The sequence below is a fragment of the Anoplophora glabripennis genome, unplaced genomic scaffold, assembly GCF_000390285.2.
Source record: "Anoplophora glabripennis isolate ALB-LARVAE unplaced genomic scaffold, Agla_2.0 scaffold416, whole genome shotgun sequence".
NCBI lineage: Eukaryota > Metazoa > Arthropoda > Insecta > Coleoptera > Cerambycidae > Anoplophora > Anoplophora glabripennis.
In genome coordinates, this window is record NW_019416541.1 from 266,263 (window position 1) to 292,251 (window position 25,989).

A 25,989-nucleotide genomic window follows, 5' to 3' on the forward strand; every position below is an offset into this window, starting at 1 on the left:
AAGCCATTTGTAAACTTCGCATTTTTTCATAGAAATGAGATTTCATGAAAAACTAATGAATTTTGGTATAGGAGCAGGTATAGCAAAGTTGTAGAGAATTTAATTCTGCATCTCATGGTATGAAAATATACAGGGTGTTTCATTTAAAAAATTCGAGATTTTTCAATTTTTCAATGGGCAATTTTGACATGATATTTTGGTCACCCTGTATAACGTAGGCCAGTTTTTGAAGCATGATTCGGAAGAGTCATCCTTACTAAACATCTGATAAAAAATGGGCTTAGTAGCTATTAGTATAACCTGTCAGTATCAGAAAATGTAAGCAACCAATATCGACTAGAAAAGCCTTTCAAGCGAGATATCTCAAAAACTGTGAATATTTGATTAAAACTATTCTACACAAAGTACCCTTTATTTTTGATGTAGAATCCGAAAAAAAATATAAAAAATGTGTTTCCATTTAAAAAACCAAACTGGGTGTCTGGCCAGGAAAAGTGGAACACCCTGTTTAGTTGAATATAGTATAGTCCAAGCATTCTGTCACAGATTAATGTTAAATTTGCAGAAATTATTACCTGCACAAAAAAAATATGACCGTATAGAAAATTAAATTTTAAATTGAGTTTCTTATTCTTTAAACTCGATCCAAAATGGCGACCATGGTTAAAAAAAATCGCAAAGTTGCAAAAAACGGTTTTTCTAAAATAACTAAAAAAATATAGCACCGATAGAAAAATTTTAAATGAGAAAGTTGTAGGTTTTAACTACGACTGATTTTTTGAAAGTATCGATTGCGTTGTTACTTTTCGAGATATATCGAAAAAACCGTTAAAAATCTTCTCTTTTTCTCTTCTTCTATAACTCATTTACATTTACGTTCCCATATTTACTATTTACTGCAAGCATAGCCCGCGGCAAGCCAAAAGAGTACATTTTTGAAAAATTTAAAAATATTAATTATCTTCGAGATATATGCTTTGCCAAATTTGTTCGAAGCTTTGCTGACACTTGAAATTTGGCACACACATAGTGTAAATGTGCAGAAACCAAAAGTAATTTGCATAATTCAATTATCTTCATTCTCATTCGGTTATAACTGTCACGAAGCCCGAAAGTGTGTGGGTCGCTTAACAAACGTCGCAATATCTAGCGAACCGTCGACACTCGTTATGCCAGCTTGATTTCAGCACCGTCCAGGTGCCTCACGTCCTCCCCTTCCAACAAATTTCCCCACCGAGTGTCAAGCTCAGGAGCCCCGAACAAGATAAATATGCTTTCTGTCCCGTCCTTCAATTTGCACAGGATCGGGGGCACTTGACGACGTATGATAGATTTTCTGTTCAGAGGTAACCGTGCTTGAAAGAAGGATAAGTGATATATGGGGAAAGGAAAACCGTCAGGTATATGGGATTTGCAAGATATATACGCGCGAGTGTGTTCGGAACGGATTTTCCGCCGAATTATGTTTGTATTTCATTATATTTGCAGTTTAATAGGGACGTGGAGAATAAGCAAGGCGTATCTCGGGGCAGGGCAATTACCTTTTTACGTACGGGAGACTCCTTTGGGCCCTCATTGTTTCATTATTCATGGTATGGGTGCGTTTCTCGTTATTTATTCAGTTACTTGTCTCATTTACGCTCTTTATTCGCTCTGGACGTTATAAATAAGTTTTTCAGGAGGTTCGCCTGAGTTTTCCCTGTTTTCTAGATTTCTTCATATGGTTCTCTGACCATCCGTCGCTATTAGTCCAATTAATTAAATCGAAATTTTGGTCAACTTGCCTGAATTTTTGATATGAGTTAGTTCGAGTTTGAGGTATATTATAACAATAAGTGACAGTAATTTTTTGTTCAACCCTTGGCCAAGGGTGAATAAAGATAAAACAAAGGGGTTTTTCAAGATAACTCAAAACGGGTAAGGGCTAGAAAAGTTGTAAAGCATACAATTCTACATAAAAATGGCCTCTTGACTTTTTCTTGTACTATTAGGCCAATCATTATAACTTTTTTTGGGAAAAAAATACTATTAGAAGTTTCTCTGCGGTATATTGTTTGGAAACGTGTTATAAACAAAATATCAAAAAATCAACTCGAGGCTAGTTGGGAGACTTTGTTAAAACAATGGTCAAAATTATGGAAAAGTAGTTTTTCGACTGGCGTAAAACACTGTTATTCATAGAGAAAAAAAGGTTTATACAAAAAAGGTAGGTATTAAATAAATATGTAAAATAAGACAAGTCCGATTAAATTACGATAATTTGTTTATGCGCAAGAGCTCAAAAATGATCGAAAATTGCCGTTTTTTTTCAATTGCTAATAATTAATGCAATTTTCATCGCAGACACTTGTAATTCAGGATTTTTTAAGCTTTTTGCACCCTTAATAAGTGGTAAAAATTTCCTTAATTAGTTTGGCGTTGGCGGAATTTGTTATCTAAGAAGATGCTATTTTCAATTCATTTTTCCCAAGCCCACAGGCGTTGTAGGGTTTCGATCATTAGTTGTTTTTATACTTAAATAATTGTATTGACATATGCATTTACTGATAATTTAATTTTTCAAATTTAATTTGTTTGAAAATTACTTTGAAAAGATGTTAATATTTATTACATCGTTAAGCGCGCATGCTAAGCCTCGCCTTCCTCACTCGTTCGCTAGACGGAGTAATAGAACGCATCGCCGCTATCTTCTTTTTCGAAATTAAATACATAGTTGAATTCACCTTAATGTTAATGTAGGACATGAAAATATAGCTCTTAATGTATACTCTCTCCAAATTTCGGCTCTTAATATTAATAATTAAGGTCACTGCGATTAAATAAATAAAAAAATTATCTCAGCTTCTAATCAACTTACAACAACGATTTTTTTTTTAAATTCGAAGAAAACTAAAATAAAGAGGTTACTATTTTATTTTATAATAATTACCTATCTTAACAAATTAATAAATATTAACATTTTTTCAGTCAATTTTAAACAAATTAAATTTGAAAAACTAAATTCTCAGTAAATGCCTATGTCAATACAACTATTTAGATACAAAAACAACTAATGATCAAAACCCTACAACGCCTGTGAGCTTGGGAAAAATGAATTGAAAATAGCATCTTCTTAGATAACAAATTCCGCCAACGCCAAACCAATGAAGCTTTCGAGCTGAAATTTTTACCACTTATTAAGGGTGTAAAAAGCCTCAAAATTCCTGAATTACAAGTGTCTGCGATGAACATTGCATTAATTATTAGCAATTGAAAAAAACGGCAATTTTCGACCATTTTTGAGCTCTTGTGCATAAACAAATTATCGGAATTTAAACTGACTATTTTCATTTTATAGGCTTATTTAATACCTACCTTTTTTGTATAAACTTTTTTTCGCTATAAATAATAGCTTTTTACGTGAGTCAAAAAAACACTTTCCATAACTTTGACTACTGTTAAAACAAAGTTTCCCAACTAGCCTCGAGTTGATTTTTTGATATTTTATTTATAACAGGTTTCGAACAATATTCCGCAGAGAAACTGCTAGTAGTATTTTTTTCTCGAAACAGGCTCTTTCATGTCTATAATGATTGGGCTATATTAAAATTAACAGAGTTAGGGAGGCTAGAAGTTAGGGGAAGATTTCAGAAATTTAAAAAAATCGTAAGCAGAAAAAAGGAATGAATTTTGTAATTTTTTTTTTCGATCTACTCTAAAAAATGTAACCTTTCTTTTCAGAGAAATAGATATATTTTTTAATTTTTAATAAGAAAGTTATAACAATTTCAAATTTGTTGTTCACCCCCCCTAAACGGAGATTTTAACGAAAACCTCGAAACAGGTCAATTTAATTTTGTCAATTTGTTTACATAAATCATATTTTTAATTCTTTATGAGTAAATATGATTTTTTTATAAATAAAAAATATAATTTTTCTGAAATAAAAAATACTGGTAGCAACCCCCAAACACGGAATCACTTGCGAAATATTTGTTTTTTATCATAAGTCATTTTCATTTTGTTTCATTTGAAAATATTGATTAGAACCTCAGAAATTTTGAAAAAACTGTTTTGGGGGGCGAACTTTGAGTGTTTATTTCACCCCGTAAATATGTTTTTCCGCCGATAAAAAAAATACATGTCTACATTTTTTGGAGTAGATTGAAAAAAAATACAAAATTCATTCGTTTTTCTGCTCGTTATGATTTTTTTAATTTCTGATATCTTCCCTTAACTTCTAGCCTCCCTAACTCTGTTAATTTTAATAATACAAGAAAAAGTCTAGATGCCATTTTTATGTAGAATTTTATGCTCTACAACTTATTTTTCTAGCTCTTACCCCTTTGGAGTTAACTTGAAAAACGCCTTTGTTTTATTTTTTTTCACCCTTGGCCGGGGGTTGAACAAAAAATCACTGTCACTTATCGTTATTATATACCTCAAACTAACTCATATCAAAAATTCAGGCAAGTTGGCCAAAATTTCGATTTAAAGGCTTATTTAATTGGACTATATAACAAGTATGTACAGTATATCTACGGATAGAGTGATAAATGGAAATACTTTTTTATTTTCCGTTTTCCAGAAGAAGCTTTGCTTGTACTTAAAATGACGTAGCAATGGAGAAACCCCCCTTTATTTTTACACTTTCGAAAAAGTGATGCAAAAAGAGTTACTCCTGTTTCAAATATAACAATTCGCACGCAAAAAGAAAATAATAAATACGTATAAAACGTATTAAGTTTAGAAAAAAATGTATAAAAAAACATTATTCAAACGTCTTCTAAATATATGGACTCTACAGCCCCCCTAAAACGTTTTTTAGATGGTTATTGTCCAAAAGTGTGCTGTACACATTCTATTTGAGTCTGTTCCTCAAGTAAGAAAGAGTCCATGATGGTTAAATCTGGATGCCGATCTGAGGGAAAAATCTAAATTCAGTTTGCTCCATAAAATCACTGGTTACATTAACTTTATATTATTTGCTGTAAATACTGTTCGAACTCTCTATCAATATTTTTTAGTTCTAAATTTATAATATAATTTTGTAAAATTTTGTGAAAATCGGTGAAAATCTGCCTTTCTAAAAATGTTAACATTAACAGGGCAGTCCATTTAAAAAACTGTGTATGTATCTCTAAACATAATGTAGATATCGGAAATTAAAGTACGTCATTGAAAAGAATAAAAATACTACAAAAACTTTTGTTAATTAATTTTGTTAATCAAACTTATGCTTCACCCTGTACACATTCGCCAAACCCTGTATACTTTTACTGTAAAATTAGCACGTTTACGATAACTAATTTTAAACGAAGTAGTGACACAAGTGAAGAATAAAATGTCATTTTATTCTTATTAAATAATTATAATTTTAAATAACAAGCAAGATTTTTTTATAGAAAATATTTATTTCCCATAACGGAGAAAAAGTGTACAAAGTGTACCAATCATATTATTTTTCACACTTTGTTGAAAAATTATAAATATTTAAAAATAACTGCATTTCCTGTTAAGTCAACTAAAGTGACTTTTTGACATTTAGGAAAGAAAACTAAAATACAATTTTGTAACGGTTTAAAAAAAAACTTCCTCGACTGGTGCTGGATGCATTTATCCTCTTCCTAGTTTTCAATTAAAAAAATATATATCTAATGGTTAACTATTGGTCATTTAACGTTTTTATATTAAAGAGATAAAGATCTGTGAATCCAACTTCTTCCGAACATTTTTATCCACTTTTTTTACAGTTAAGGTACATTTCTGGTCCATCTTATCCTGTATTATAAATGAGACTTTTGACGTTGACGAATGGACTGATATCGAATGTTTTTATTAGGCCGTAAAAACATATTTTCTCGCGCCCGTCCCGAACTAAGAATAACAGTCAGAAATCACCAGAAGTTCGCACCCACACTCGAATACGTTAAATTACACTTCTATAAAGTTCCGCTAGTAACTTACCGGGAGATTCGTTTGAAAAAAAAAATCCGAGTTAAGGAATTCCTTATATCGCGAGGTTTTGGGAATTCGGGTGATCGGGCTACAGGAATTTTCACTTTCCTTTATCGAATAAGGAATACTTCGCGTTACTTGGGATAAACGTTGTTTGCTTTCCATCCGTATCGATCTTTCGTACAGACGGCATAATGTCCTTCAACGAAAGCGAAGTTAAGTAAATGTAAATCTAAATGCTATCTCTACTCCCACTTTCTTACTTTATTAGAATATAACACAAAAAAAAAAGTTGCTCGAAAATAAAAACCGCTAAAGTCCAGTGTAATGAAATACCATCAAATTAAATAAGTACTCGACAGGGTTGACTTTTATTCATCTATTATATAGGTGTCTCAAAAATATGTGTCAAAATTAAATACACGAATAAAATGTTGGTCCTTTTTTCTGAGACATCCAGTATATAAGATGCGTTGTCCATATTATATAAACGAGAAAGCAAAGGTTGAATTCATGATTAACCACATGGGAGTTTAGTGCATAATCTTGTCCTTATTCAGTAACTTCATCAGCGGAAACAACATAAAACAGCAATAGAATTAAGCCGCGAATGATACGCACGAAGTGAAAACTATTGTACATTGTAGTCCCGTTCTGCAAGAAAAACGCGATCAACGACAGGTAATTCATATTATTAAATCCAGATGGTGTCTGGAGAAAACAAGGAGCAACGGAAACCTTACTTTTTTTGCCCCCCAGAATGGTACATAGACAAATTTCTTCGCCTTCGACTCATAAATCTTTCCCGGGCCCCACCGACTCACAAATGCACATTTGAAATTCATTACCGTCCCTTTCAAACACAGCACCATTAATAACACTAAACGCGCCTCCCAAGGATATCGCGATTTCCCTTTAATAACCGCGGGAAGTTTAATAATACGCGCATAAAAACCCCCATCGTATCTCTATTAATAACGGCCGGATAACCTGGGCCGCCGAAAATGATACACGGCTCTACGCCCTACACCGGTAATTAATAGTTTTTCCCCCGGTACCCGTATTAAAATTTATAACTGAACGATAATCGCCTTATTTATGGAAATCTGCCGCCTGCCCCTAGCAGCCGCATATTGTACATGATTTATCTAAGGTCGAATTAAATATTTTATTAATTACGCTTCTGGGACAGCAATCGCTGGATATCGTCGTTAATTTACGTAATGGGTCCTAAAAATGGCGCCTTACTTACGGTGAATCAGTTCAATGACAAAAATTTTATCTTTATTCTCCAACAAGGCTGATAAATAGGCTTAGTGCGGCGCAGAGTTTAACAGGACCGTCGTCAGATTACCAATGAAAATATTGATATGTTTACTACTATTACTATTACCAAAGAGCAAGGTTAACTGGAGGATACAATACCTATATAAATTTAAATGACGCCACTTACCCGATAAACCTTAGTGTTGAGAGAAAAGCTATAACGACTAATAGTGGACATCACGCAAGCCAAAAGGCATGACAATATATTCGTTATCTGGACGAGGCATGGCTCTTCAAATATCTTGTCACTTTAGTTTTGTAACAAGAATTTATAATGCGTTCACACACAGTACAAAACAGTTCATTTCTTCTCTCTTTAGGCATTTTACTTCGCTTTTCCCCCCAAACTAATAGTTGTTAATGTAAATTATGTTACTATTTATAAATAGTTATTTAAATACACACGGTGAATACAATTTACAGCAGAGGTAAAAAAGAAATATATCGACGCGACACCAACTACTACAAAGTTCCGTAAATAACTGAACAGTTCAAAACGCGAGTCAGGCTCTGTAGGACTCAGCACGTGTACTAAGCCTACTGATAAAATATACAATTATAAAGATAATATTATTTATTATTTAGTCACCTGCCTTGACAACTAAACCGATGGTAGGCCCATACTATCCTGATTTTATGGCTATGGATTTTATATTATATCCAAGTTCAGCAAGTTTCAATAAAAATGGGACACAACATAATGCCAAACATGCGTTCAACAAATTTTGCTTACTTTCAATCAACAGACTGGAAAATCCGAAAATATTTCTGAAACTGTTACACCAATCTAGTACAAAATGTTAATAGATATGTCTTTCAGAACCATAATTTTAATACATTTTGACTCAGCGATAGGGGAGCTAAATGCACCGCAAAAGCTATAACGACTAAAGTGGACATCACGCAAGCCAAAAGGCATGACAATATATTCGTTACCTATTCATTCTATGAAGAGAAAATTTATTGGTGGTTTTTGACTTACATTTCCAATTCCTCGCCTTCGCCCATCACGCTGCGCACAGGCACGTAGATAATGGTCGTGACCAGGGGAATTCCCCAGCCTATCACCATCATACCCACCAGCAGGTTGCTTTGCGATATGAATGCCCACACAAGCACGGTGTGCAGATAGAGGCCTTCGCACAGCATCCAGGAGTAGTTGGAGATCAGGCAAGTGTAGAGGATCGTGTGTAGTGCGATGCACCAGGGCTGTAACAAAATGTGCATTTTAAATTTTTTGTGATGCACCAGGGCTGTAATAAAATGTGCATTTTGATTTTTTTTTGTAAGGGGATTATTTTAAAACTAATATATAGTAGTAAGATGGGGGTGAGAGAAACATGTAAAATTAATTCGGTTCGCCGGTTCTTTTATTTTTGGGAAAAGAACGAACATAATTGGTTGTCGAAAAACGCAGGTTTAAAAAAAATCATAATTTTCTCAATTTTGACGGCAGGTAAAAATATATAGATGTGTCATGCAGGCACGTGACTGGTAATTAAGGATTTATCATCATAGATATAGTTGTTTATAATTAATTTCTTATTTTTTTTATATCCCACTCCTGATTTAACCACAAGTCGAGATTATCCCAACTTGTCTACATCAGATCCATCACGTCGCAAGTCAGCCATCCTGTCCCCTCTTCAATTTTCATAAGATCATATCTGCCCTGCAAATCACGCCATTAATTCTATATATGCGGCCGGGTGAGTGGTGTTTATGTCGCCATGAATTATTACTATGACGTACTTGATGTGGGTCGCTATGGTATTTCACTATTAGTTTGCTCACAAGCTCACATCGGGATCCGTCACGATTTATATACATGAGCAGGGTAAAGGCCATCACTTCTGAATTGAGCAGGAAGAGCGACTTTGCCGATTAACATTCGTCACCTGTTACTTGAAACCGAGCTTTATTGGGAAAACAAACGAAGTCTTAGTTGGCGATCAAGTCATGACAATTGAATCAATATAATTATTTCATGTTAATATTTTTAAATTTATTGACTTTTAAAGATAATTAAGAAAAACCCATTTCAAAGTAACAGCTTCAACACCAGTTTTTTTCCAGTTGGTTTCCAGTTTATTTGAATCTGAAGGTATATTAACTTCAATGTGCCTGACAGCGCAATTCCCGTCAGGTGTATTTACAGCAGCTTTCAGTGAGGATGGTTTTATGACTGGCGGTAGATTAAAAAGGTACCCAAATCCCGTGCTACCTACTTCATTTGGCGCACTCTTACAGCCAAGCGGATGGTTTTGAATCATATATTCTTACGAATATCGCGGCGTGGCAAGCAGAAAGGCCCTATTCAATTAAGGAAATCTTTTCAGGGCGCGCGAACATTACCGAAAGTTTATGTATGGCAACCCTTTCATCGAGATTAAACCCGCTGTTAGGCTTTTAAGAATGAAATGTATGCTCGCGTGAGATAAAAAATTGCTTTTTTATTCCGAGTTGCTCCTTTCTCAATATCTGTTATAGAATGTAAAAGAATGTAGTTCCGAGAACGTGGTTCTTTATTTTTGTACTTTGTTGTGCTAAAGTTCTCAATCATTTATCACTACATTTCCACTTATTAAATTTTTACGGTTCCGAGAGATTAAGGGGCAGTATGTAATAAATGTTCCCTTCACTACCGCCAATAAGGGAATGAAACCACGTGGAGTAAATAATGATATCAAGTATTAAAAGGCGTTAGGTAAGTCAGCTCTTAGTTTTGTTTTAAAGATTATGAAGTTTAATATCCGAGTTTAATATTAAAGGCAGTTTTTATTCTTGTTTTAAGAATGCGATAGATAATTTGAACGTAATAAACAGAGAGCGGACAATTTGTGACTTTAACCTTGAATATAGATATGTCATTCATAAACCTAGATACATTACCCATGACGCAGTGGCGTGTCGAGTATGCATCGGAAATTTTACGTGATAATTCACGAAAATTCCACGGTACATACATTTTTAGGCGTTATAAAATATTTAGAAAATCAGAAAATGTATACTACATATTTATTAAATAAAGTTCTGTTAAAAATAGTGTCGTTCTTTTAATTGGAAATTAGGAGTCAATGTAACGAATAGCCTCAGGCGACGCACATGATAGAATAGTCCAACTCACGCTCCATTCATAACAGGGCTGCAGTTTGAATTCTGACCAATAGGAATTCGATAAACGCAACCGATGTCGACGGATAGACTAGAGATGGGCGCGAGTGTCATTTCATTTCTTTAGAACTAAATTAACTTAATTATTTTCTCGTTATTTAACCTGTTCACATGATTTATGGATTTTAAATAAAGGGTACAAATCTTCGCGAGGATAATACGATATATTTGCTATACATAATAATTATATTTTGCATAGTTTATACACAATACATTTTTGAACGCGTACACATCTCTACCAAAATTTGACCTATTCTTCGGGTTAAAGTCACACATTGTCCGCTCTCTAGTAATAAAACTATACAATAACTACTGTGGGGTACTACACGAAAAGAAATCTTGTCTTGTAAATAATTGCTATGTTATTGTGGCTCTACATTTAAGTGATTTTAGGTGCGATTAGGTAGCGGGAAATGTTAGAACAGTTCTTACGCCATGTTTTCTATTTTACATTTTTACAGTTTGTGAGAAAAAAACGAAGAAAAACCGGAAAAATCGAGCGTTCTCTTTTTAAATTCATTACTCCAGTCATTTTTTAAGTTGTGCAGCTAACCTTGTGCACAAAAGTAGTGAGTTACATGTACTTTAAGTGTGCACAAAGCAGGCGCTGTGGGGCCATTAGTTTTGGCACATTGGCACAATTGCAATTTGAATTTTTTGGTGCACTATTTTGTAAAATTCCTGGACGCGTCGGAACTGGTCCGATTTTAATTTTTCAGCCGGATTTTAAAGGTAAAACTATAATACTACAAAACTTATATATAGGGTGTCCCTGAAAAGGATGGACAACGCTTGACCACAGATTCCTTGGATGAAAATAAGACTATTTAGACTAACTTACATATATACAAAAGTGCACGCCTACTGAGATATAGCCTTCTAAATATAGAATAGATAACCTAGTTTTTTCAAATAATTAAATTAAATAAAACTATTTTTCTTAGAAACTTCAAATTTGATACACTTATTTTTTTATGTAAGGGCAAGGTAAATATAGAATTTGGTGAGAATACATATACAGGATGTTCTCTTTCTAGTGCCTGTGCGCCACTGGCTATCCCGTAACTTTTTTGTGTGTGCGCCAATGACGACAGAATTTACATTTTTAAAAATAAGCATTAATTTAGAAGATTTTTTTGCTCTTACAAAATTTTGATATCGTTTATGGATTTCGAGTAAAACTGACATTTTTTATACATTAAATATAGGCAAAAATTCCGATTTGTAAAAAATAATTTATAACTGCAGCCTCAAAACAGGGAATAATAATGAAAAAACGTGTCACATTAAAAAAAATAACCACATTTTTAGTATTAGTATTATCAATCAATAAAATAAAAATCAACACTAATATTTTAAATAAACAGTCTCAACTAATAATGTAAGAAAATCAACATTAACATTTTAAATAAACCTAAATTGATATTTGTAATCACATTAAAATAATATTACAGTAAATGCTCAAAGTTACTTCCTTGTTCTTAAACGCAAGCATTAGTTCTTCGAAAATTAAAATGAATTTTATCCAATAATTGTGCATTACCTCTCATAACATTAATTTCATGTTGTATTCTTTCCCATATTCGTTTTCTGTATTTACTGAAAAGTTATTTTAAACTGTGGTCGGTAACGCTCCCCAAAGAAAATAATTACATGGGTTTAGGTCCGGGCATCGAGGTGGCCATTTTATAGGGTCATTATTTCCTATACCTAGCCACCTGTTAGTATAGTAACCTGTAATAACTGGTCTTTTAATACTCTATTAACGGAACTTTTTGAAAGCTAGCCTCTGCCGCTAAACGCTTTTATTTACTTGAGGAATTTCTTCGACCCCTTCCAAAATTTGTTCCTCCAGCTGAATAGTTCCGGCCATACACTATCCACGATTTAATGTTACAATTAAAAGTTGTGATTTGGAATTCTTCGATTAGGAAAACTCAGCATATGTTCGAACAGCAGCACAACAATTTCCTTCCCAATAACCCAAAATTAATAACATATCAGTTTGTTCAGCAAAAGTATAAATTGCAATAAAAAACAAAGTAAACTAAAATTAAATCACAGCTAGCTTGACACTGAACTTTTTAATTATTGTTATGAATTTGTTTCTTTACTATATGGCACCTCGTACTAGACTATTCTATTTATCTTAATTTTATATTATTTAATTTTGTAAGAGGGAAAAATCTTCTATAATAGTGCTTATTTTAAAAAATACAAATTCTGTCGTCAGTGACGTACACACACAAAAATTACGGGATAGCCAGTGGCGGACAGGAACTAGAAAGAGAACATCCTGTATATGTATTATCACCAAATTATATATTTACATTGCCCTTATATAAAAAAATATGTGTACCAAATTTGAAGTTTCTAAGAAAAACAGTTTTCAAATTATTTGAAAAAACTAGGTTATTTGTTCTATATTTAGAAGGCTATATCTCAGTAGGCTTTTATATATAGGTAAGTTTGGCTAAATAGTCTTATTTTCATCCAAGGAACCTGTGGTCAAGCGTTGTCCATCCTTTTCAGGGAAACCCTGTACGTATACAATTTTGAATATTGTTAGTTATAGTGTAGTTTACATTTACATTTACATATTATTGTAAATGGTGATACATACAAATAATAGCAGTGTCATGAAGTGTACAAACGACTCCGATATAGCAGAAGCATCTTTGCCAATAGGTAAATATTATTGCACAATCTTTCGTGTGAATATACATATGAAGGGTACAGGAATAAAACGAGGAATGCCACAAACAAATTTTCGAGAAAAACAACTTTTTATTGTAAATTCTTCATAAGCAACTTTACAAGATGTAATAAAATTTCCTTAACGGTATACAAGGTCACCCAAATATGTATTGTTGGGAACAGAAAAGTACATTTTGTAAAAAAATTAAAATTCACGTTTGATGTCAAGATTTCACATAAATATCGAAAAATTCAGGAATTCCGAATAAAACAAGGAATGTTCACAGTTTTCATATGATTCCGTGTATTTTTCACCTATTTCCCATCATTTTATCGGAAAATTAGAATATACGTTTTGTAGTATTATACTTTTACTTTTAAAATACGACTGAAAAATTAAAATCGGACCACTTCCAACGCGTCCAGAAATTTCGCAAAATAGTGCACCAAAAAATTTAAATTGCAATTGTGTCAAAACTAATGGTCCGACAACGCCTGCATTGTGCACACTTAAAGTACATATAATTCACTACTTTTGTGCACAGGGTCAGGTCTACAACCTAAAAAATGGCAGAGTAATGAATTAAAAAAAAACGCAAAATTTTCCGATTTTTTCTTCGTTTCTAATTATCGACCTCTCGTTTTATTCGTATTTCGATTATCTACAAATTGACTCCTTATAGCATTCAGATTGCTTCGTTAGATTAGGTTTTATAAGAAAAAAAAATAAAAAAATACTTTTTTGGCACAAAAATGTTTTTTTTTATCTTATATGATGGCACAGTCCTTTGCTACTAGTATCTTTGTCACAAAATGACTGATTTAATGCTATATTGATTGGCATATGTGAACAACAGCCTTATCCCAGTATTTCATTCATTTTATCCCAGTACAAAATTTATTAGAACATGACTTTTTACCATTTATGTGAAAATGTGTGAAATTATTACAGACAAGATCCAAATTTTGCTTTAAAAATCATGTTTACGAATGACGCAACGTTCACCAATGTTAAAAATTCTCACCACTGCCATTGCTCTGATAATAATTTGAAAAATATTTGGATTCGACATTTTCAACAAGAGTTTAAAATGAACATTTGGTTTGGAATAGTTGACGACTATTTAATTGGCCCCATTGAACTTGAGAAACAACGCACAACATTATTTGAACTTTCTTCCCACACTATAATTAATTAAAACCAAATCAAATATAACTTCTAATTGGTTTATTATAAATTGATATCACGAAAGATATTTCGATAGAGAATTCTGAACGGCCCCAGGTATTTTTTATGATGACGTTGAAGCGGTCCCAATACAAGTGGAAAACTGTCAGTACAACTTTGATGTAGGGTCGTGCGGTTGGCAATAAGTGAACAGGTTGTGTGCGTCTGCCACCGAATTAAATCTACTCGATTAGTGAAGAGGATTTGCCAAAATCCGTCTGGATTTCAGGGAAATTGCTGGTATTATCGGAAAGCGATAAACTCGACTGTCTGCGATTTTTTTTTATCTAAACGAAACATGTCCTCATACTTAACAAAGCTTTACCGTCCTTCTCACGTCTTTCATTTAATATTCTGTTACTAATAAATATTCGTGAATGTAAAAATTATTGTGCCTAGTTCATTCTATTATATAGGTTGTCCCAAAAAGACATGAACCCTTCAATAACTTTTCAGGATTGATTCGCAGAGACAATCATAACTGAAAGCTACAAACCAAATTGAATGTAGGACCCGCCCTGTAAATAGCATTGTTTCTGGCCAACTAGCGGCCAATCGATAGTGCCCGACTAATCAGTCCTCTTCGCCGAAGGAAGAATCACGATAAATCCGATATAGATATAGCACTAACTTAATTATAGCGAGGCTTTGTAACTCGATATATCAGCCAGACTGCACTTCGCTTGCGTTCTAATTTGTCCCCCTTTTGCGATGAACTAAGGGACCTCCCACCGTAGTTTATAGTCGATTTTTTTCGTATCTACTTTTTTTTCTTAATAAGGTTACGTCTAAAGATAGCTCGTGAAAACAGAGGACTGTCTGGTTCATGACACAAATCCTAATAAGTTTATCCCGCGGCACGTAAAGTTCGTTTATAAATTTTCTACGCTTTGATTCGATGTAGCGAGCGACGGTCGCTTTTGAGAAAAAAAACTGCGCGCTTTACTAAAACAGTCTCAAAGTCACTTAAAATGATAATAATTATATTTAGACTATTACAAGACCATTATTTCAATTTCAATGAATGTGAGAATGACATACCTTTGGAATAGGCAAGCCCTCAAATCTAAAATGAATAGAAAAAGTACATTTAATTAAAACAATAAAAATTCATAATCAAATATCTGATGACTAAGCAACAAATTACTATCAGTTCTCTATAACACAAAAACCAACATTTAGAGTGGTTTTTAATCAAAATTTGAAACCAAAAAAAACTAAAAACCTGAGCTCAGAAAAAAAACGCCATTTTATAAATTCACTTGATGGAAGATTAAAAGCTCGCGTCAGACTCTGAGCAATCTGAGTATGCATCTTATGACTGCTCAGAATCTCCGGAATCTAGAGCAACATGCTCTTGGTCACCCTGAACTTATTGAAAATACGTATCTTCTTTTAAAAGCAGAAATGGCCTTTGACCTTAGCCCGGTCAAAATAGACTTTCAAATAACGAAAATTCCAACAGAGCTAAATTTTGGTGGAGACCTTGGGTACACCATTAAAAATAAAGTGTCAAAAGTCCCCACCGATCCCATGTGTGCTAAAAAAGTTATTCGGGGTCAAATGTCAAAATTTGTGGTTTTTTGGATTTTTTTCGAAAACGGTAAGTTTTATCAAAAAAGTAGCCCAGACAAATTATAGATCATAAAATTATCTACAAAAATGGTCGTTATACTTTTTTTCTAAAAACCACCATTCCTGAGATATCGCGATTCTAAAAGTTGAAGGAGTCACGTTCTACATGATATGCACACATTTTCACACCACCTGTGAGGTAGTGTACTTTGGCGCGTTTTTTGTTTTTTTAACGTGGTTTCCCCGGTAGGCCTACTCCACGAACTGTTATGACGGAATTTTCAGGGACAATACTCTTTTAACTGTAGTTCTGATTTCTTTTGATATTTTATTCTAATTCATACTCTTCAAAGTCGACAACAGTCATGTCTTCTTCGATTTCTTCTTCTTCTTCTTCTTCTTCCTTTTCTTCTTGCTGAATGTTCATAAATTGTTCAAATGAAGATGAATCAGCTGTCTCTTCATCGAAATCACATGAATCTTCGTCTGTTGTATTCAATTGAACATTTGAGCAAGACTAGCTTTGGTAATTAGTATACGTTGGAAAACACAGTAACTCTATTCTTCTACAGCCACATTTAGCACTACAACCCTTTTTTGCAATTGCAAAAAATAGTGTTCAGGAGTTTTTCCACAGCAGGTGGAAGTAAAGTTTGAATCGGTTCCAAAATATTATATGTTAATTTCCAACCCCAGTCTTCTGGGTTCAGTTGATTGCCTAGCCTTGTCTGAACTTGATACAAGTGTTGATTAGCAGAAGCCGATCTGGAAGGAAGAGAAGATAGTTATACTTGTTTCTTGTTTCGTGTATTTTTTACAGAAGTTAAATATCTATATTTATCTATACAATCCATTTTTTTTTGGAGCTCCTTAACAGCAAGGAGAAAGCGAATTCCTTTTGTGATTATTGTTTGAGGTGAAGAATCAATTTCTATAATCAATCAAATCTTTTTTTACTTTTAGAATCGCGATATCTCAGGAATGGTGGTTCTTAGAAAATAAAGTATAAGGACCATTTTTGTACATAATTTTCAGATCTATAATTTTTGTCAGAACTACTTTTTTGATAAAACTTACCGTTTTCGAAAAAAATCCAAAAAACCTCAAATTTTGAATTTTGACCCCGAATAACTTTTTTCACGTCGTGATGAAACTCCTCAATATTAATACTCTTAATTTATTTTGAAAACTGTTAATCTTAAGCCAATGTAATATACAACTTTTTTGTTAATTTATGATTACTCTATCTCATGCTGAAGTTATGGCAGTCATACTTTTTACACCTTCTTAAATTTTAGATGATCTAAAAATAATTTCTTCCTTCGATGAATTTTGTCAGTTCTAGCTGAGTAATAAACAAGTTATATTCCCTTTTTGTAGGAGTGACTAATATCCTTCCTTTTTTTTTATCAAAATTGATCAAGATTGGTCCCTTTCCTTCCACTTGAACATCTTTATATTTAATTTCATTAACGATCCAATACAATTACAGGGAATTTCAGTCAGTCAGAAATAAAAGCGGTACGATTTATTGGCCGGGCGATCCCGAGAATCCCATTTAATTGTTCCACACGTTTTGTCACTGGATGCGAAAATCTACTCCCTGTCGGATCCCCCGAAACGCTTCGGTAATTGGAAATAATTCTTATTTTCGCCCCGTTTACACAGTTCGAGTCGTTAAATTGGATCTGAGGGTTTAATGAAAGGGTGAAACCGGGTATTATTCTAATTAACACTTTCGTTTTGGGATATTTTAAAACGGCTGGAGCTCCTTCCTTTTTGAAATTCACGCGAAATTATGTTACGTTCGGATAATTCACGAATTCAGCTTTGTAACCCTTTTTTTCAATCGCATAATTTGGTTATTCGCTAGAGAACTGGTCTTGTCGGTAAAAACCGGATAAAGGACGTTTCTTCAGAGATATATTTCATCCTCAGACCTTGCACGTCTAGGAAAGGGACCATTAGAAATACCGTCTTAGTGCATTCTACTTAGCCTATGGACTAATACAAAGAGTGACTGCTAAAGCTGTTGGGTGTGGTTTTGGATGATCGTCTGAACTGGACAGATCATGTTGAGTCGCTCCCAAGCACTATTTAATTCACAAGTTAAAATGTAATTAGACTATAGGTAATTTAGACGGCAGTCAATATTTTGTCGCTTTTGGCATTCTACCTCTTCCTTGCCTATATATGTATATACTTTGCTTTAGGGTAAGTAATACATGAAAAATTAAGACGAAAAGTCTTAATAAACATAGGGTCGCAATGCCTCCTTAAGGAGATACAGGGCGTCAAAGTTTCCGTAAAATTAAAGCGTAAAATGACAAAAAGAAGCTTATAATCTAGTTTACTTAACTCACTTGTACACATTGACATTAGTGACAGGCGATGTTTAATTTTATTTTGAATAGCAGAAGCCTACTATGCGAAACTAAAATGGATGAAAATAAAATTGGATTTACAAATTTTCTACAAAGGTGTTTCTCTTAAAAATGGTTGCTTTAATCCAAATTTTGCAAGAGACCAATTCGATAGACAATTGAACACTTTACACGAAAGTAGTGTTTAAAAACTTTTGAAAATATACCACTTGTTTTATTTTACTTATATCTTGGAACCTATATTGGCATTTCGAAAGGATATTGAAGAGGAAAAAAGTTTTAGAATTGAATTTTGCACAATATACCTACTGTAAATTAAAAATGTTTAAATTCCGATGTTGTAAAATAACGATAATTGATGAAAAAAAGGCAAAATATCAAGGTTTTTGGATAATTTTTTAAATATATTAAAAAAAAAACTTTAGAGTACTTGTAATAAAACACCACACCAAATTTCATTAAAATCGGTTCTATAGTTTTCGCATAATTTTATGAAAAAATTTTTCGAATTTTCACAATGTTGCACTGTCTCAAATATCGCATCTAGATACTTGAAAATTTGCTTCATCCCTCTCACATCCTCCACCTCAAAACAGATCCGCCCTGGTCTATTATAAGAATTCTAATTTATATGCTTGATTGTTTTTGCTACTTGTTATGTTATTCGTAAACGTGCATGTTTTGCATATTGTAACAAGAACCCAAGTGGTGTCGATTTAACCAGACATGCTTAAACGAAAAATGTCGCATTTTTTTTTTATTTTCTGTAATATTTTGATAACCAAGCGTAATTTCGACTTTTAATAGGTTTATATTTTTTGTGAGAATAAAATTCTCTACCTATTTCTGATAGTTGCGTGTAGAAATTTAAACGTACAAAAAAGTTACAGAAGAATATTCACAAAGGGTTGTAGTAAAATGAACACCCTGTATGATTTAACCTAATAGGAACATAATCACTGCATACTTCAGGAAAAGAAACTAAGCAACAGCAAAATGGGTTAACTGGGTTCTCAGTTAAGGAGAAAACAAGAAATAAAAAAATAAATTTTAACACCCTGTAACTCTTTTTGTTTAAGCAAATTTGTTTAAGCAAGTTTTGTTTAAGCAATCGACACCATTTGTGTTCTAGATTTATCCTTGAGATACCCTTGAAGTATGCGACATTCGTTAGGTGACGCCCTCTAGAAATTAACATCCTCCAAATTATATTACTTTTATTATTGTAACGAAAAAAAAACTTACAAAGGCATTAATGTAAGGCAATCAAATAAAATCATTTGTCTTCCTATCTTTGGAACGAATTAATGGTGGACATTAAAAACGCATTAATTTCGAAGAAACCCATAACACCGGCAATTACTTCCATTACATTTGAAAATTTACGTCGAACTTCTTTCATAAATCAACCGAATCGTAATCGATTGATCCCTCTTGCCACTAAATTAAGAACAGAGGTAATTAATATATATTTAACGACCTTTGAGGGTTTGTTACAAACTCAATTCGTTTTCAGCTCCGCTGGAGCTCCTCTAGGGACGGACGAGATGGTCACAAACTAGTAGAACTCCGATCGTAATGAAGGTCGACTCGACTCGTATACATATTTTAATTTGGTCGGCATTGTTAACTGCTCACGGGTCTTTCCTGACCAATTCAATGTTTCCCCTGTTAGAATAGGTTATATTTTTTAACGAAATAATACAGTCGAATTAGATCATGAAACCTGAAAACTTGAAAAAATTATTCGTAGACATTTTACTGCACTTTATGATATAGAGCTTGTTTAATTATCTTGGTAACAAAGAGGCGTAGGTGATTTCTCCCTTTTTAAAATTACCGAAAATAAACTCTATTTAATGCAAAAAGAGCAAATTCCCGAGCGGCTTTTGCCTGACCCTGGAATATATTTTTCCCTGTAACATTAAAAGTAAGCCCTAAATAAAAAAAGTCATTCTTTATTTTTAGTTTATTTGACGATTTTCTATAAAGTTACAACAACTACGAATCAAAAAAGTTGAATTTTGCATTAATAATGAGAGAAAAAATAGTAGAAAATCGTATGTATATTTGGAACAACGTTTAAAATAAGTAAATATTTATAAATATTTAATCTTTGTGAACAAATTGTAAAACATATGTCAATTATCAAGGGCGGATAATTTTTGAGAGATACTTGTTGTTACAATAAACAATGATCAATACTAAAAATACCTATTTTTACACTTTTATAACTATTTAGATTTTTTTTTAAATCGATGAGCTTGATAAAGTCGACATGCCGAAAAGGAAGATTTTCAAATACCTTCGATTACAAGCGATGATGAAATTAATGTTGATAATGAAGATGAGCCATGAGAACTGTATGAATCCTTTGAAAAAAGCGAGGCTCGAATTGTAATATTGTAAAATATGTACATAATTTTTATCTATTGTAATAAAATCAAATTATTCGAATTTATCGATTTTTATACCATTTTTCCTCTTAATAACAATTTCTTTCTATCATTAATTTAACTGAAAATTTTGTTATACTTCAATGAATTAATGATTCATTGAAGTATAACAAAAGAAGAAGATAAGAATTTTTTACTTTTAAACTAATAAAACTTGATTACCATAATATAACTATTTTTTAAAAGCAAACGAAAGCGTCATAATTCTTTAAAGTCAAAATTCGTGCAAAAATTATTTCTTTTATTAATTTTAGATGACGTATTCGTATTCCTCTCATTTTACTATATCAAATTAAAAATAATCGTCTTGATAGGTGCTACCGTTTCCGAGAAAAGTCATCTTTTATCGCGCATACGCGCAAAATTTTGCCGATTGCATAGAAAATTCCCTGGGCAATAAATAATTGATTATAGAGTAAAACGTTGAAAATTTAAAAAATCTAAATGGTTATAAAAGTGTAAAAATAGGTATTTTTAGTATTGCGTGATCTTTTTAAACCTTAATTTAAACCTACCCATACATAAACTTTTTGGAATTTTCTTAATTAACAATCCTGTCAATCGAAAACCAGGCGATCGATCGTTGCAAAATTTTTAGGCTAGAATTGACATAAGGTTTACTATTTGTTCGCAAAGTCTCATCAATGTTTATAAATATTTAAGTACTTATTTTAAAAATGACTCCAAATATACTCGTACTATCTTTCGTCCATTGTTAATGCAAAATTCAACTTTTTTGATTCGCAGTTGCTGTAACTTTTAGCCCGGTCAAAATAGACATTTCAAATAACGAAAATTCCGACAGAGCTAAATTTTGGTGGAGACCTTGGGTACACCATTAGAAATAAAGTGTCAAAAGTCCCCATCGATCCCATGTGTGCTAAAAAAGTTATTCGGGGGCAAAGGTCAAAATTTGAGGTTTTTTGGATTTTTTTCGAAAACGGTAAGTTTTATCAAAAAAGTAGCCCTGACAAAAATTATAGATCTTAAAATTATCTACAAAAATGGTCCTTATATATATTTTTAAGAATCACCATTCCTGAGATATCGCGATTCTAATAGTTGAAGGAGTCCCGTTCTACATGATATGCACACATTTCCACACCACCTATGAGGTAATGTACTTTGACGCGTTTTTTTAACGTGGTTTCCCCGGTAGGCCTATTCCACGAACTGTTATAACGGAATTTTCAGGGACAATACTCTTTTAACTACATAATGACTATTGATATTGATATTGGTTATTGACTTTAACTGTAGTTCTGATTTCTTTTGATATTTTAATCTGACTCATACTCTTCAAAGTCGACTTCAACAGTCATGTCTTCTTCGATTTCTTCTTCTTTTTCTTCTTCCTTCCTCTTCCTCTTGCTGGATGTTCATAAATTGTTCAAATGAAGATGAATCAGCTGTCTCTTCATCGAAATCACATGAATCTTCGTCTGTTGTATTCAATTGGACATTTCAGCAAGACTGGCTTTGGCAATTAGTACACGCTGGAGTACACAGTAACCCTACTCTTCTACAGCCACATTTAGCACTACAACCTTTTTGCAATTGCAAAAAATAGTGTTTAGGAGTTTTTCCACAGCAGGTGGAAGTAAAGTTTGAATTGGTTCCAAAGTATTATTTGTTAATTTCCAACCCCAGTCTTCTGAGTTCAGTTGATTGCCTACCCATATCTGAACTTGATAGTATACTTGATACAAGTGTTGATTAGCAGAAGCCGATGTTGGAGGAAGACAAGATAGTTGTACTTGTTTCTTGTTTCGTGTATTTTTTACAGAAGTTAAATATTTATATTTATCTATACAATCAATTTATTTTGGAGCTCCTTAACAGCAAGGAGAAAGCGAATTCCTTTTGTGATTATTGTTCGAGGTGAAGAATCAATTTCTGCAATCAAATAAATCGTTTCTTCCAAATAATTTTAATACTGATGTTTTCCCCTTCTGAACATTGCTGATGTAGTATCGCAGCCGGTTACCGCATGTAAAAATAGAATATGGTTTTGGCATTTTGGATAAGCAGATAAACTTTTTGAAGAATATATTTCTGTTCGCTGTTGAGTCTTTCCAAGTTTTAAAAAGTATATAATTTTATCAATTGGAGTCCTTGCAGTGAGTAGTATTAATAAGTCAACATCTTCACCAACTACAATATTTGAATTTGTTGCATTAAATTGTTCTCTTGCTGTTTCAATTATAAGAACATCTGCGTCATTTTGACTAAGGGACTGAGTTTCTTTTGAGTGTATATTCTCAGAATAGTATAGTTTATACATACAAGAGACAGAAATAGGCATTTTTACTTGCATTAAGTGCCTGACTATGTATATACGTGGCATATATGTGCATTGTGCATATCATATAGAACGTGACTCCTTCAACTTTTAGAATCGCGATATCTCAGGAATGGTGGATCTTAGAAAAAAAAGTATAAAGACCATTTTTGTAGATAATTTTCAGATCTATAATTTTTGTCAGAACTACTTTTTTGATAAAACTTACCGTTTTCGAAAAAAATCCCAAAATCTTCAACTTTTGATTTTTGACCCCGAATAACTTTTTTAGCACATATGGGATCGGTGGGGACTTTTGACACTTTATTGGTCTAATGGTGTACCCAAGGTCTCCACCAAAATCTCTACCGGAATTTTCGTTATTTGATCACTATTTTTATGACTATTTTGACCGGACTATTTATAGAAATTCATCAAATAAACAAAAAATAAAGAATGACTTTTTTATTTAGGGCTTACTTTCAATGTTACAGGGAAAAACTTGTCGAAAAATGGGTTATTTTTCGTTCTTTTTATATGTTTGTCCTTCCCCTGGATTTAGCAATGGTTTTTTGGAATAGGCATACCCGGATTCTCATTCTACATAATATTTGGGATTTTTCTGTACAACAATATAGATGACTTCAAAACAAGCGCCTAGAATGCTCTACCGCCCGGACTATTGCAATTTGCCTACTTAACGTCACTTCTTTCGAGTTACTTTTTTTATATTATCATTCTACGTACCTTTCCCCTCTATAAAGTGCAATAAAATGAGTACTAATAATTTTTTCACGTTCAAATTTTAATTCGACTGGAGTAATATATTTTACGCGGCAGTCAGCGCTTTTAAGATTACTATAAAAAATATTCTGTTTCATTCCAAAAAGTATAACAACATTTGTGTACTATGTCCGCTACACAAAATTCGTTGTAAAATCTTATATTTATTTGCTCCTTTTGAAAAAGATATGTTGGAATAACAATGGTCCATTTTCTGTTTGTCATAATGTGAAAAATAGGCCACCCTAATACTTAATTTCTACTCTTAAACCGTGTGGCACACTTAAAGTTACACCTGGTCATTTAAAGTGGACATTACTGTACTGCAATTACTGGCCACATTATTAAAACCGCTTTAAATGATTGTTTACGATACGTGTTAGACTGTAATAACGTGCAGGCCACTGTAATGTTTAAAAAGGGGGTCAATATTCCCCTGACGAGGAAATAATTGCACTGTTTACTTGAAATACACCACCATAATTTTCCATTCATGCACCCCGTTCCCTGCCACAAGAGGTTATTCGCTTTAGAAAAACGAAAAAATAGGTAAAGGAAGTCAATTACGTTTACATCTAACCCATCGCTTTATCAAGAACGTGCAATATTTTCTCTAAAAGTCACTTTGTTAGAAGCTTACATTAAAAAAAACGCATTATGATCCTGACAGGATAAAGTGATATATTCGGGGCATAGGTGTGGAAGTGGGAAGGATAAGCGAAATTTAAAAAAGCTTTGGCGGATCTAATATCGTCCTTATTTTTTGCGGGAGTGAAAATCGAGACCACCATTTGAGGAAATTTATTTGCCAATAAGGATTAAAGGAAAAACGGGGAGACGAGCTCTAAGGGAAGTCTCTCGATATCGCACTAAGTGGACCTGTCACGGCGATAATGCGAGAGTGAAAACAATGGTGGATATCTCGGATAACACATACGGGGTGAACATTAAACGTTTACATGTATTTTAATTGGGGATTAACTGAATAAAGTGAAATGAGAGTCAAATTTCAAAATTAGGTACGATTTTTTTCTAAAAAGGTGCAATGTTTTGATGACCACTGTCACCGATTGCCAAGTTATGTGTCAAGAAAATTATTTAGAATAACTTGTGAGGTACTTTTGTAATTATTCACATTGGACCAAACTAAATTTTGTAGTTTGCACAGCAAACTGTGGTAAGTATTATTCAATTAAATCAATTAAATTATTTAGTTTAAATTTATTAAAACATTCGAACACGTTTAAAAAATAAACAAGTTTTGTCAACAAACGTTTATTTTCAGTATTTTCTTTCATGAAATACCCGTCCGAAAGCCAATAGCCGTTCATTACTAAAAATAAATGGTGCAATATTATATTAACGGCATTTTAGTGAACCCAGCTGTGAATTTAATAAACGAATATACATACCTACGTTGTCAATTTAGTGACTGATGAAATATATAATTTAATTTTATTCATCACAAGGCTAGGAGTCTATTCGAACGACAAGGGGAGTAAATTGAATTTTCCTCTACCTATCCCGGCGGCGTTTTACAATTTTTGTGTTGCACGCCCGTTCCATTTAGGGGGATGGGGGTGAAAAATGCTACATTAGGTATTCATAAATTATAATTTAAAAGTATAGGATATCGCCGTAAATAAATGGAAGCCTGTGTTTATATTTTTTATAAGGCTGTTCATTATAATACTATGTAGATAATGCTGTATTGGAAAAAATAATCAAAATTCGCCTGTAAAATTTTGTCTCGTTGTACACGACAAAGGTGCAGTATCCGCTAGTTGATTAAGTGGGGCGGCGCAGGCTCGGCCTAAATTTCGCGTAATAATTCTAATTTTCTGGAGCATATAACACTTTAGCCCACAAGTCGCTTAATGAAAATTGATTATTTTCTCATCCTCTATCACGCCTTCGAATTAAATAAAATATATCAGTGTCATCGCATTGCAAACATTCAAATTGATGCCAGCAAATTAGTTATTTATGTAATTCGGGTCACACGCCGAGTTATCACAGCGATAGACCGGGGTGATTGTTACTACCTTCCTCTATTAGAAAGTTAAAGATGCTCGAGCCCAACCCCATTTAAGCCCTGATAATTCCCTCTAACCCTCAAGATATCAACCCCGTTTTAATGGAATACTA

The 25,989-nt window shown here is 33.0% G+C and overlaps 1 protein-coding gene across 2 annotated transcripts in view; it reads right to left on the reverse strand.

The window, feature by feature from the left end:
* Nucleotides 1–25,989, reverse strand: part of LOC108908771 (calcitonin gene-related peptide type 1 receptor) — a 197,211-nt gene that overhangs the window by 56,305 nt on the left and 114,917 nt on the right. For both annotated transcript variants that reach the window (XM_018712904.1, XM_018712903.1), the window contains exon 7: nucleotides 8,246–8,472. In XM_018712904.1, coding sequence (XP_018568420.1) covers nucleotides 8,246–8,472 — 227 coding nt within the window. The remainder of the gene's footprint in view (nucleotides 1–8,245; nucleotides 8,473–25,989) is intronic.